The sequence below is a fragment of the Electrona antarctica genome (assembly GCF_951216825.1).
Source record: "Electrona antarctica genome assembly, chromosome: 3".
NCBI lineage: Eukaryota > Metazoa > Chordata > Actinopteri > Myctophiformes > Myctophidae > Electrona > Electrona antarctica.
Window position 1 is genome coordinate 47,243,985 of NC_136808.1, and position 12,368 is coordinate 47,256,352.

The window sequence follows — 12,368 nt, forward strand, 5'->3', positions numbered from 1 at the left end:
CCTTTCCCCAAAAAAGGGAAAAAAAAGCATTCCAGTACCTGCTCTCCTACTCCTGCTGAAATCATCAGCTTGTTCCGTTGTTCATCTTGTGCTTATGAAAGCACAAGCCTTTTTGACTGTCGGAGAAAAGTGTCCTATCCGTCCTGAACTGCATGTTAAAACAACTCCCCTCTCGGCTCTCGCCCACACGCGTTCCACACCCCCACAGGGAGTGCAGCGCCCGGTGTCAAGGCAGTCGGACCCACGGTTGTCCAGAACCGCCACAAAAGGCCTCTGCCCGGGCTCTGGACAGGGCCACTGCCCAGTGTCCATATATGGAGCTGGCCTGTTCTGACAACACTCCATATTTGAGCATGCCTGACATCACAACACTCCATATTTGAGCATGCCTGATATCACAACACTCCATATTTGAGCATGCCTGACATCAAATTCAGGAATAAAGGGACACAGAGAGACAGATACAGAGATATCATTATGGGCATAAAAGGGACATCTGACATGGGTACAACGGGTATTGCATAGCCGTGTGGGGCATGGATCTCCAACTTCCATCGTTACTGACTCGGTGCTCTACAGCCAGGCACTGGTCTAGTGACTCTGTGCTCTACAGTAGTGACTCTGTGCTCTACAGCCAGGCACTGGTCTAGTGACTCTGTGCTCTACAGTAGTGACTCTGTGCTCTACAGCCAGGCACAGGTCTAGTGACTCTGTGCTCTACAGCCAGGCACTGGTCTAGTGACTCTGTGCTCTACAGCCAGGCACTGGTCTAGTGACTCTGTGCTCTACAGCCAGGCACTGGTCTAGTGACTCTGTGCTCTACAGTAGTGACTCTGTGCTCTACAGCCAGGCACTGGTCTAGTGACTCTGTGCTCTACAGTAGTGACTCTGTGCTCTACAGCCAGGCACAGGTCTAGTGACTCTGTGCTCTACAGCCAGGCACTGGTCTAGTGACTCTGTGCTCTACAGCCAGGCACTGGTCTAGTGACTCTGTGCTCTACAGCCAGGCACTGGTCTAGTGACTCTGTGCTCTACAGCCAGGCACTGGTCTAGTGACTCTGTGCTCTACAGCCAGGCACTAGTCTAGTGACTCGGTGCTCTACAGCCGGGCACTAGTCTAGTGACTCGGTGCTCTACAGCCAGGCACTGGTCTAGTGACTCTGTGCTCTACAGCCAGGCACCAGTCTAGTGACTCGGTGCTCTACAGCCAGGCACTGGTCTAGTATGGCATAAAAGGAAGCTATCACTTACTTAGGAGGGATATTAGACAAAACTCTATCTGGAGAGAGTATGGTACTGAAAGTTATATTGAAGGTGAACCAAAAATAACATTTATAGTTAGAATATACACTCTGATGGAAGTGCCCTTGAAATATTGGCTGGGGGTCTTGTTCAATGTAATTTGACTATGCCTGCACATGCTGCTAGCATTCCCATGATTCTCAAAAAATAATTAAATTTACAGGCCTCAAAATAAATTGGTTAGATTGATCCTCAAACCTAATCGCAGAACACATCTTCAGCTCACTTTATAGCCTCGAGTGGCTCGAAGGTGAGGACAGAGGACTGTGTTTAGTTCACTGCATAGTCAATTATTTAGTATCCAGAATACCTACTCAAATACTTTTGCAAGGTAGTGATACCCACAGGTATTCCACAAGAGGTAGGCTGAAACGGCTGTATAGCAGTTTTCCTCATGTTAATGTGGCAGCAGCTTCCATATTTTCAAACTTGGTTTCTATTGTTAGTTACTTTTATATAATGTATTTTCATTGTTGGTCTATTGCAGTAAACCCCCCCCCCCCCCCCCCCCCCCCAACACACATGCTCGCACGCACGCACGCACGCACGCACGCACGCACGCACACACACACACACACACACTCACAAACTGTACTGTACTCATTTTGTTTGGTATAATGCTTTGCTCAAACATGGCTGAATCTACTTCATTGTGTGTATACGAATCTAGTCTCATCACCAATGTTTCTACTGCAATGTGCTGTCAATTGTGTTTTGAACAACCGAGCACATTGGTCCTTGGATAAATGTTGTCTTATGTTCAGTGTCTCTGCGACGTCACCAATACAAATGCATTGTATGATCCTCATACTTGGCAATAATATGCTTGTGCGTTACGGTACAGCTTGTATGGATCTTAGCACAGTACTGTAGGTCTAGCTGGTCTGGTCCAGGCTGCCCTGGCACTCACTTCCTCAATCTGGTTGCTAATCCCACTGAGCCACATCCACATCTGCCCCACACCACTGCCAAGTACCCAAATGCTAATTAACACTGAGGATTTCGCTGTGTACCACATTGCACGTCAGTTAAATTAAATTATAATGTCCGTTCAGCAGGTATCGTACATCTAATAAGATTGCATAGATTACATTTACAACTAAAATTTAATTAAACTTAAAGTTTTTTTTTTTTAACCATTGAACAACCCCACCCAGCTGTGTCTTCATCACCCTAATTAGTCACCCATCATGTTCTCATTATTTGCTAATCTATATATGCTACACTGCCAACTGTCTCCTCATAACAGCTTAGATAAGTTGTGGACAGTTTGAAACTGTTAGAGGGTTAATTACAGTTAACTACAGTAATTAACTACAGGCAAATTACAGTTAGCAAAAGATCTACACTGTAGCTCTTTTGCTTGGGATGACAAGCAAAAGCGTGATGCAGGGTTTAGTGATTCATTCATGCTGGGTGTGTGAAGGCAGATGGTTAGCGACCAGATGAGATGTGAATCTGAGCGAAGCCTGTATGCAATATGGATTCTTAGTCACATTCTTCATTTCTCTGGTCCATTGCGCTGTGCTCATGGCTCAGAGAAGGATACATCTAAGGATAACTTAGAGACACTTTTGACACCTTTAGTATATGATGGTGTGTGTGTGTGTGTGTGTGTGTGTGTGTGTGTGTGTGTGTGTGTGTGTGTGTGTGTGTGTGTGTGTGTTGTGTGCGCGCATGTGCGTGCGTGCGTGCGTGCGTGAGTGTAGGGTGCATGGGGGTTGGGGTGGTTGGGGCTGTGTAATCTTTTCCCCAATGCAGAAGCATTTTGGGTTATTGCAGAATAAAGGATTGCCATTAGATTGGCTCCTTGTGTGCTCTAAGCTTGTAAATAGCAGTCATTTATTTTCCTGATAGAGGTCGAAGACCTCAGTGCAACATCATTGATGACGGCTCATAATCATGTGTGTGTATTCTACAGGAAATCACCACTCTCCTTCCTTTCTCCGGCCTGTCCCTGGACATCCTGCCAGACAACAGTGATCTGGGATCTGACCTCAGTGACTACATTCATCACCGCGTCGGTGGCAGCGCTCAGATCGCCACCAACGTCACCACGCCAACAGGTTCCGCGCCTGACCTGCTGCTCATCAGTAAGTTCAGCAGCCACCTGACAACCCGCAGTAACGGCTCCATTCTGTACCTTCAGCTGACCCTGGACCTGTTTCACGGTGGCTACCTGGAACTGAAAGGAGGAAACTACATGGTGGTGCCGGTCTCGCTGGCCGAGGTTAGCCTGCCCCGTGAGATATTATATCAGTGCAATGTTTCTACACAGCAAAACAATCTGGCCCTTGTGGGTCAATTCGAGTTAATGTTAATGTTCAGTATTTTACTGCGTACAGTATGTACTGTATGTAGACTAGAATTAAAAGGCATTTAATTCCAACTAAAAACATATAAAAGTTACATATTTCTGTATGGCCTACTTATACTAGACTCTTTTTTTGGGGGGTAAATCAGACATAGTGTGTTTACTGTATATCTACTTCAGGTCTACCTGCTGTTATTCCGCGTCAGCGTCCCTGACGGCGACGCCTTTGAGCGGGTGCAGCCTGTGCTGAACGTGATGATGGCTTCCCTGCATCCTCTGACTGATGAGCAGCTGTTCAGGGCCCTGAATGCGGGGAGCGTGAAGGGGCTGATGGAATGGAAGGACTTCCAGGAGAGACTGGGCATCCTGGCCGATTTCATGGTGAGGCTCTTTGTACGGGCGACTGCCTTTCAGGAATCTGTGACATTTGGGTTGGCGTGGCACTGCTGGCAAATGATGCATTTGTTTTGTCACATTGTGAATGTCAACGGATGTGCAGGTGAAGCGCAGGGACGGCACACGCATGCTGTGTCACCCGTCCTTCAGAGAGTGGCTGGTGTGGAGGGCGGACGGAGAGAGCACTGAGTTTCTCTGTGATCCTCGGTGAGTGGATATAAATCAAAGGTTGTGCATCATCAGGAGAGATGAGAGCATTCTTTGAACGACTGCAACGTCTGTTCCCTAATTGTTCTAGAGTCCCTTATTAAATTATTGTCATCAAGGACATGACAATTTGATATGCCTCTGCTGAGCTGTGTGTGCGCGCGCGCGTGTGTGTGTGTGTGTGTGTGTGTGTGTGTGTGCGTTTATAGGAGTGGCCATGCTCTCCTGGCCTTCATGTTCTCCAGACAGGAGGGAAAGTTGAACCGCCAGCAGACCATGGAACTGGGCCACCACATCCTCAAGGCTCATATATTCAAGGTATTAGAACACTATGATACTGTACGATATATTCAAGGTATTAGAACACTATGATACTGTACGACCGAGATACTAACAAATGGTAAATGGTAAATGGTGCATATATATATATTGTGCATTACATTCACCCATTCACACACACATTCATACACCGATGGCGGCGGAAGCCATGCAAGGTACCAACCAGCACATTGGGAGCAATTTGGGGTTCAGTGTCTTGCCCAAGGACACTTCGACATGTAGACAGGAGGAGCCGGGATTCGAACCGCCGACCCATGGATCATTGGACGACCTGCTCTACCTCCTGAGCCACAGCCGCCAAAACAAAAAACATCATCAGGAAAACTGAAAGACTGATCATTGCTACATAAATGGACAACTAAACATTTTGGATTTCATGTAGGTTGCATGTTTAACCCGTTTTGGGCGGGAACCCCTTTTGGTGTTTTAAACATTGTTGAAAATGTGGCACAAATCTTTGAATATATATTCTTTCAGAGCGAGTTTTTAACTCAAATCTTTGCTACTGGAACAACATATTTTCAGATGGGGGTCGGCGGCCAATGTCATATATTTGGGGTAATGGCATGAATATGTTTGAGAATGACTGACATAGAAACATGTTTTTTTCAGAAAACTGTCAGGATTTAGATTAGATAAATTTCGACGTCGGGCCTAAATGGGTTAAAGGGCCAGCATCAATTATTGGCATTGTCTATTCCCAGTTTCAGCCATGTCCTCCATCCACCCATAGACCTGTTATTGGCTTCATTCATTGTTACATTTTGTTATTAATGAATAATTGAATCAATGTTGGGTGAACATCATTGCGTGTTAAATAATTCATGGCCGCTTGAATTCATTTGTAGATCGATTATTTTCAGGCACTGGAGACCTTAATCCACGCTTTAAAGTTCATTTTAAATTCAATGATAATATATAATATAACAAAGTAAGTTTTTGGAGCTTATAAACAAGTGTGCGGATGTTTTCTCTTCTCCTTAACACATTTTGTGCCCAAGACGTCCACAGATGTCCTAGGAATTACTGCATGTAGTGCCCAGGACGTCTGTGGCGTCTTTTTTTTAATGTCAAAAAGTGGGTCTAAAAGTGGGCACCCTGGGTCACCATTTTGAAAGATTAAAAGGGCACATAATGTGTTAACATAAAAAGTCAAATGATTGAATCTCATGGTGCAGTGCAAGGCATGTGGCCGTGGGGGTTCTCCTTGTTTGAAGGGCTTCAGCCCAAACTGAAGAGGCAGAAAATGGTACGCACAACTTGGCAGTAATGTCAAGTATACCGTGAGTCATAGGCAATGAAATAAACATGCCAGACCCTCTCTCTCTCTCTCTCTCTCTCTCTCTCTCTCTCTTTGTCTCTCTGTCTGTCTGTCTCTCATAGGGACTCAGTAAAAGGACAGGCGTGTCCTCCAGTGTTCTTCAGGCCTTGTGGGTGAACTGCAGCACAGACAGCCTGTCTGCTGCCCTGGCCTCCCTCAGGAACCTCTACACACCCAACATCAAGGTATACATACAGCTGTGCTGTAACACACACACACACACACACACACACACACACACACACACACACACACACACACACACACACACACACACACACACACACACACACACACACACACACACACACAATGTCATTCATCATGTTGTGTGTTGTGACCGAATACTATGACAATCGCACAACAAGCGCAACAACTTTCAGTGTTGGGAGCACACACACACACACACACACACACACACACACACACACACACGCACACACACACACACACACACACACACACACACACACACACACACACACACACACACACACACACACTGATCCATTTCTCGTCATGGACCTTCCAGGTGAGTCGTCTGCTGATGCTAGGTGGGGCCAGTGTGACCTGGTGTACGGAGGTGGTCGGCCATGCACCCATCCTGGGTGTCCACGCCCACTTAGGACACGTGGAGATGGTGGCTCTGCTTCTGGAGATGGGGGCGCCCGTCGACGGAACCACCGACAGTGGCATGACACCTCTATGTCTTGCTGCTGCCGCCGGACACCCTGCGTTGGTCAGTCTGCTCTGCAAGAGAGGGGCTAAGGTCAGTGTGATAAGAGAGCTGTGGATATGAGATTAGAGAGATGTGCTGAAAACAGCGTTCATCACGGGTCATATTCACACTGGCACCATAATACTCAGACCCCCTGGATCATTCAGGGGGCTCACAGCTGGACGGGGGCCGTGGCACAAACTGGCACATGATGCCAACAACGATACCAGGCTGATACTCAGCGTGAGTGAAGCGCGCTCATTGACCTACTTTTGCTTTCTTGAATGCGTGCCTTCAGAAATTCAAAGGTGCACTGTGTACTAGCACTTTGTACTAGCACTGTGTACTAGCACTTTGCTATTTGTTTGTTTGTTTGTTATTATTAATATAGTACACTTTTATTATATATTTATGCTACCTATTTTTCTTTTATTATTATTGAAAGAGCTTGTACTCGTACTTGGTATCGGACTATCGGTTAGTACTCGACAATAAAGTACCAAGTGTTATTAAAAAGTACCCCTAATCTTAAAGGTGTAGAAAGTGATATTTTTTCTATGTTAAATATTCTCCATATTCTGATTGCAATCATTGCTATAGACGAGAGTGTTTGTTCACTAACAGGGGTCTCCCTGTCTCTCCAGCTGTTTAGTAAACGAGAAAGAAAATTGAGGTCTGCATATCAATTTCATCCAATCAGCGGAGAGAACTCATACAGGATACAGCATAAACAAGTGGAATTGAAAGTGATGAAACAAATAAATAATCAGACAAAATTAGTTATGTTAATGTTACCCCAAAATATCACTTACACTACCTTTTATATGTCTCAGTTTCAGTAATATTACCAGGGACTGGGGATTATAATGCACTTTACATTTAAATCAAATCTCAAAGTGCTAAAGTACTGTGGAATGTGTGTGCCTCTGTGTGGCAGGTGGACCATGTTGATAAGAACGGTCAGTGTGCTCTGGTCCACGCTGGACTGAGGGGCCACACAGAAATCATCAGCACATTGCTGGGCCAGGACTGGATACCCCAGAACCCAAGTGATTCTCCACAACAAGAGTCCAACAACGAAACACCTGCAGTCACGAAGAGCCAGGCTGTGCAGCAGGCCGTCACGGCAGCCTCTAGTGTGGGACACACACAGGTACAGTATCTGATAAATAGAGGTCCTCAATGACGTGACACTGTCGTGCAGGTCTCCCTGTCTGTCCATCTCATTGTCGACGCTGAACACACACAGCCGAGGTGCATTTCAAGCTGTTTACAGCTGCCAGTGGTCTGTGGATGTGTTCCTATACAGTGAGGACAGAGCCCGTTGCAGAGCAGACTCCCATATTGTGTTTCCATGCAGGTGGTGAAGAGCTTGCTAGAGCTGAATGATGAACAGCTGGCTGTGCAGATGGATTCTCATGACTCTCTCTGGGGAGAAACAGGTGCGTATCCCATATCGGTCAGATAAATTTAGCTTTCGCACCTCATCATCCTACCCTTGTATGTGGCTGTACACTCATGTTCAAGGACATACTATACAGCCATACAGTACTCCTGACTAAATTACGTATTATCTTTAATGAATGAATGTTATTGCGACCATATACCGGTAGGTTGCAGATTACTATGATTGCGACAGTAGGTCGGTCGCAGATTACTATGAAAACCTGCGCTCCGTCAGTCACGCCCATATATGCATATATGCATGTCATCCCTCTCGCTATCTGGCCTTTCCTGTCTCTCTCTCACTGTCGCTATCACTATCAGAAATATAGTGACATGCTGAAAGATGACATAAATCATGATCAAAGGGCATGGTAATACCTTCCAGAGTAGAAAGAAAACGTTATATAATGTGTTTCTAAGGCATTTAGGGACAAGTACAATAATGGCCATGTTTACAATTGATTGATTTGATTGATTGCTTGATTTAGTTGTAATTAGTCAGAAATGTAAACAGCACGTGATACAGACATTAAGGCTGAGAGGATAAAAAAAATCCTGGGGACTTGTTTCCATTTTGATCCTATATTCAATTAATCAGCAGCATAAATTAACACAACAATACATGTCATCAACATGATTAGCACACTAACTTTTGTGAATTGGGCCTTGAGATGGGGCAGATGGTATGGGTGCAATTCATGGTGCTATCACCTTCCGTAATCCATTCACTGTGAATTTGCAACCAAGGGTGTATTATGTCTGTGAGTTATGATTATTTTGAGCAGAGATGGAAAATCACTAGGTGCATTATGTTCAGACAGCATATAAAACAGGTATTATTGGATTGTCCTACCTGTGCCTCTGTAATAGGTGATAGGGCGGCTCCCAGATACTGTTAGACCCGTCCTGTAAAAGCATATTAGGAAAAATTGCCTGACTTCCTCAATAGCACTAACCCATTTAGGCCTGACGTCGAAAGTTCTGAAAGAATATATATATTCAAAGATTTGTGCCGCATTTTCACGATTTTTCAAAAATAGCAGACCTACAAGCTTGTAGATCTGCCATTTTTCAATAGCTACAGTATAACATAATGCTTAGTTAAAACACCAAAAGGGGTTCCCATACAGAATGGGCTTTAGAGTGTAACATGATTACACACTTTCCTACCAGCTTGGCGCTGACATCAAGACAAAGCAAACTGGAAACATCTTCTTAAACATTTGAATATAGAAAACGTGTTCAAAACTATAATCAGGGTATAGTATATATCTTCGATACATTTCAGAATTTGATTTCCAGTTCCAGGGATTAGAGTCGAATCCAAGTTTATTCAATGAATTATCAGTGTCCATATTTGAACGTTTGAGGCAGTTGAAAACATGTGGCATCATTGCTTCTTACCCTTCAAACAGCACACAAATACCTATTGAATTCACAGTATAATGGCCTTTTTAAAGTGTACTAATAGTGTTGCATGAGAAAATTAAGTTAACTAATAACTAGTGGCTTAATTAACACCGTTACATTACTACCACGTTGTGTATTTATTGATTTCAACCACCGCAGGCCTTTTAATTCACCATTCAATTCCCTAATACCATAAACATCGAGATGACTAACACCAGGACATTTATAGGTGGTTAACCCATTTAGGCCTGACGTCGAAATTTTAAAAAATGTATTTTTTAAAATGTCCTTTTTTTCTGAAAAACCTCATGTTTCTATATCAGTGGTTTGAGGCACATTTTCACGATTTTTCAAAAATAGCAGACCTACAAGTTCATAGCGCGGCACTCGGTGCCACGCTATGAGCTTGTAGATATTTTTTTAGATATTTTTCAATAGCTAAAGTATAACATAATGCTTCAAACACCAAAAGGGGTTTCCGCCCCAAAATGGGTTAAAGCAGCTGAAAATCATCAGGCGTTAAGTGGCTTGGTGGCGTGGCTCCTTTTATTGTTTGTCATTTGCACTGACAATTTTGTCTTCAAATGGCAGTGCTATATTACTTGTTTACTGAAGCGTTGCCAGATGCATGCATTACCATAAATCACAATCTTGTTTATGTAATGATTTCAATAAGTACTAAAAGGCTAGAGCACCCGTTCCCAAACACTGGGTCGTGATACATTTGCGGATATCGAAGTCAGATTCTTTTTATGGGCTCTTTATTTTTATTTCAAAACATTCCCAAAAAAGCAAAAAAAAAGCCAGTAATTTCATGAAGAAATCAAAGAAAAGTCTAAGAATTTCCATATATTAGAAAGCAAATGTTAAAGAAGTAGTGCAAATGGCCAATTTACAAGCTCACAATGCGGCGCAAAGCCATGCATTGTGAGCTTGTAGATCTGCTATTTTCACTAGTTTGGGTCCCAGGCAAAAGTCAAATTTATTTTATGGTTCTTGAGCTAAAAGGTTTGGGAACCACTTGGTTATAAACAACATGTCCTGCTTTCATCTCCTGTGGTCCAAGTGCAGCAATAGTAGCTCAGAACCTCTGCTCTGCCTGATGACCAAAACCCTGATATTCAATAGTAGCTCAGAACCTCTGCTCTGCCTGGTGACCAAAACCCTGATATTCAATAGTAGCTCAGAACCTCTGCTCTGCCTGACGACCAAAACCCTGATATTCAATAGTAGCTCAGAACCTCTGCTCTGCCTGACGACCAAAACCCTGATATTCAATAGTAGCTCAGAACCTCTGCTCTGCCTGACGACCAAAACCCTGATATTCAATAGTAGCTCAGAACCTCTGCTCTGCCTGATGACCAAAACCCTGATATTCAATAGTAGCTCAGAACCTCTGCTCTGCCTGATGACCAAAACCCTGATATTCAATAGTAGCTCAGAACCTCTGCTCTGCCTGATGACCAAAACCCTGATATTCAATAGTAGCTCAGAACCTCTGCTCTGCCTGATGACCAAAACCCTGATATTCCCCCCGAGCAAGGGGGAATTCCTCTTTAGGCTAAGATGTTGGCTTTCCAATGCGGGAGAGCCGGGTTTTAATCCTGGGCGTTGCACAAGAAGCTCCAGGACCTCAATAAAAGAAGAGGATTCAACCTAGTGGTTGTCAGAGTAATACTAGACACCGCAGACACCGCAGGCCTTTTGTTTTCAAAAGAAGAAAAGTCTGTGATTGTGTTGCTGAATGCAGCACTGTTTGGTTTAAATTTACGTTGCTGGAAATTTGCTTTAGGGAATCATATAGGATGATGTGTGTGTATGTTTTACACTTGTTTGCTGTACATACAAAGCATCATTCTGGATTGGAACCTAATGCAAATCTGATACTTTACTGTAGGCTATATGTCTCCATCCATGGTGCTGAAAAGTCTCTCTCTCTCTCTCTCTCTCTCTCTCTCTCTCTCTCTCTCTCTCTCTCTCTCTCTCTAGCTAATGTGTTATAATTTGCAATAGGGAATGCATTGAATGTATGTGTTATTTGTGATTAATGTTGTTGGTTTATGTTCATTTAACTATTTATTATAATTGGTGTTTGGGGGAAAGCAGGGTGGTACATCCAGAAGCAAAACAGTCCTACAAGCTCATAACCCAAATAGGGCTGAAATGGCTGGAAGGGAGTGTGTTAAGACAGCTGTGTTTCTCTCACTGGAAATTGTGAAATCATTCACCAGCTTAAACCAGGTCACGGTCTCCAATGCCGTGACACACGTGCTGCAGTGAATTAGGTTGGGCCGTCACCCTGGCACCACTTTCCTCTTCGTTTCTCACCACGGCGTCTTTTCAGCCTGAAGGTGCTCTCAACACTCCCCCCCCCCCCTCTCTCTCCCCCCCCCCCCCCCATCCCTCTCTCAGCAATGAGCGCAGCAGCAGGGAGAGGGCGACTGGAGACGTGTGCTTTCCTCCTGGAGCGCGGGGCGGCGCTGGAGCTACCCAACCGCCGAGGGATGATCCCGCTGCTGAGCGCCATCAAACATGGACATGCACAGGTGAGGACACACTGAGCGATTCTCAATTTCTTTCTCTCTTTTTGCTGGAGTGTTCGTGTTTTGTGGCATTGATTATTTCTCTCTCCTATCTCAGGTAGCAGAGTTGCTGCTGAAGCACGGTGCCGATATAAAGTTGAGTGACAAGCAGGGGCGCAGTGCCCTGATGCTGGCTGCTGTCGAGGGTCATCTGAGCACCGTTGAGCTCTTGTTGTCAAAGGGTGAGAGGTCACTGGGCAGTCAGTTTGTTTTTTAACCCAAGATTTTGAAACCTTTTTTTTCACCCTGTGCCAATTGCCTAAACTGTAATCCTGGACACTAGTCTCCCTCTGCATGCCAACCTGGGGAGAGCCACTTCTTATCACCTGACAG

General features: G+C 44.6%; 1 protein-coding gene across 1 annotated transcript in view; it reads left to right on the forward strand.

Moving 5' to 3' along the window:
• The window catches only part of LOC306919825 (protein TANC1-like), a gene marked incomplete at its 5' end in the record, with an annotated part of 64,403 nt that overhangs the window by 40,761 nt on the left and 11,274 nt on the right, over nucleotides 1–12,368 (forward strand). The window contains 10 exons of the mRNA XM_079496375.1: nucleotides 3,224–3,532; nucleotides 3,797–3,997; nucleotides 4,116–4,219; nucleotides 4,429–4,537; nucleotides 5,942–6,064; nucleotides 6,412–6,648; nucleotides 7,535–7,750; nucleotides 7,958–8,039; nucleotides 11,866–11,999; nucleotides 12,094–12,217. Coding sequence (XP_079352501.1) covers nucleotides 3,224–3,532; nucleotides 3,797–3,997; nucleotides 4,116–4,219; nucleotides 4,429–4,537; nucleotides 5,942–6,064; nucleotides 6,412–6,648; nucleotides 7,535–7,750; nucleotides 7,958–8,039; nucleotides 11,866–11,999; nucleotides 12,094–12,217 — 1,639 coding nt within the window. The remainder of the gene's footprint in view (nucleotides 1–3,223; nucleotides 3,533–3,796; nucleotides 3,998–4,115; nucleotides 4,220–4,428; nucleotides 4,538–5,941; nucleotides 6,065–6,411; nucleotides 6,649–7,534; nucleotides 7,751–7,957; nucleotides 8,040–11,865; nucleotides 12,000–12,093; nucleotides 12,218–12,368) is intronic.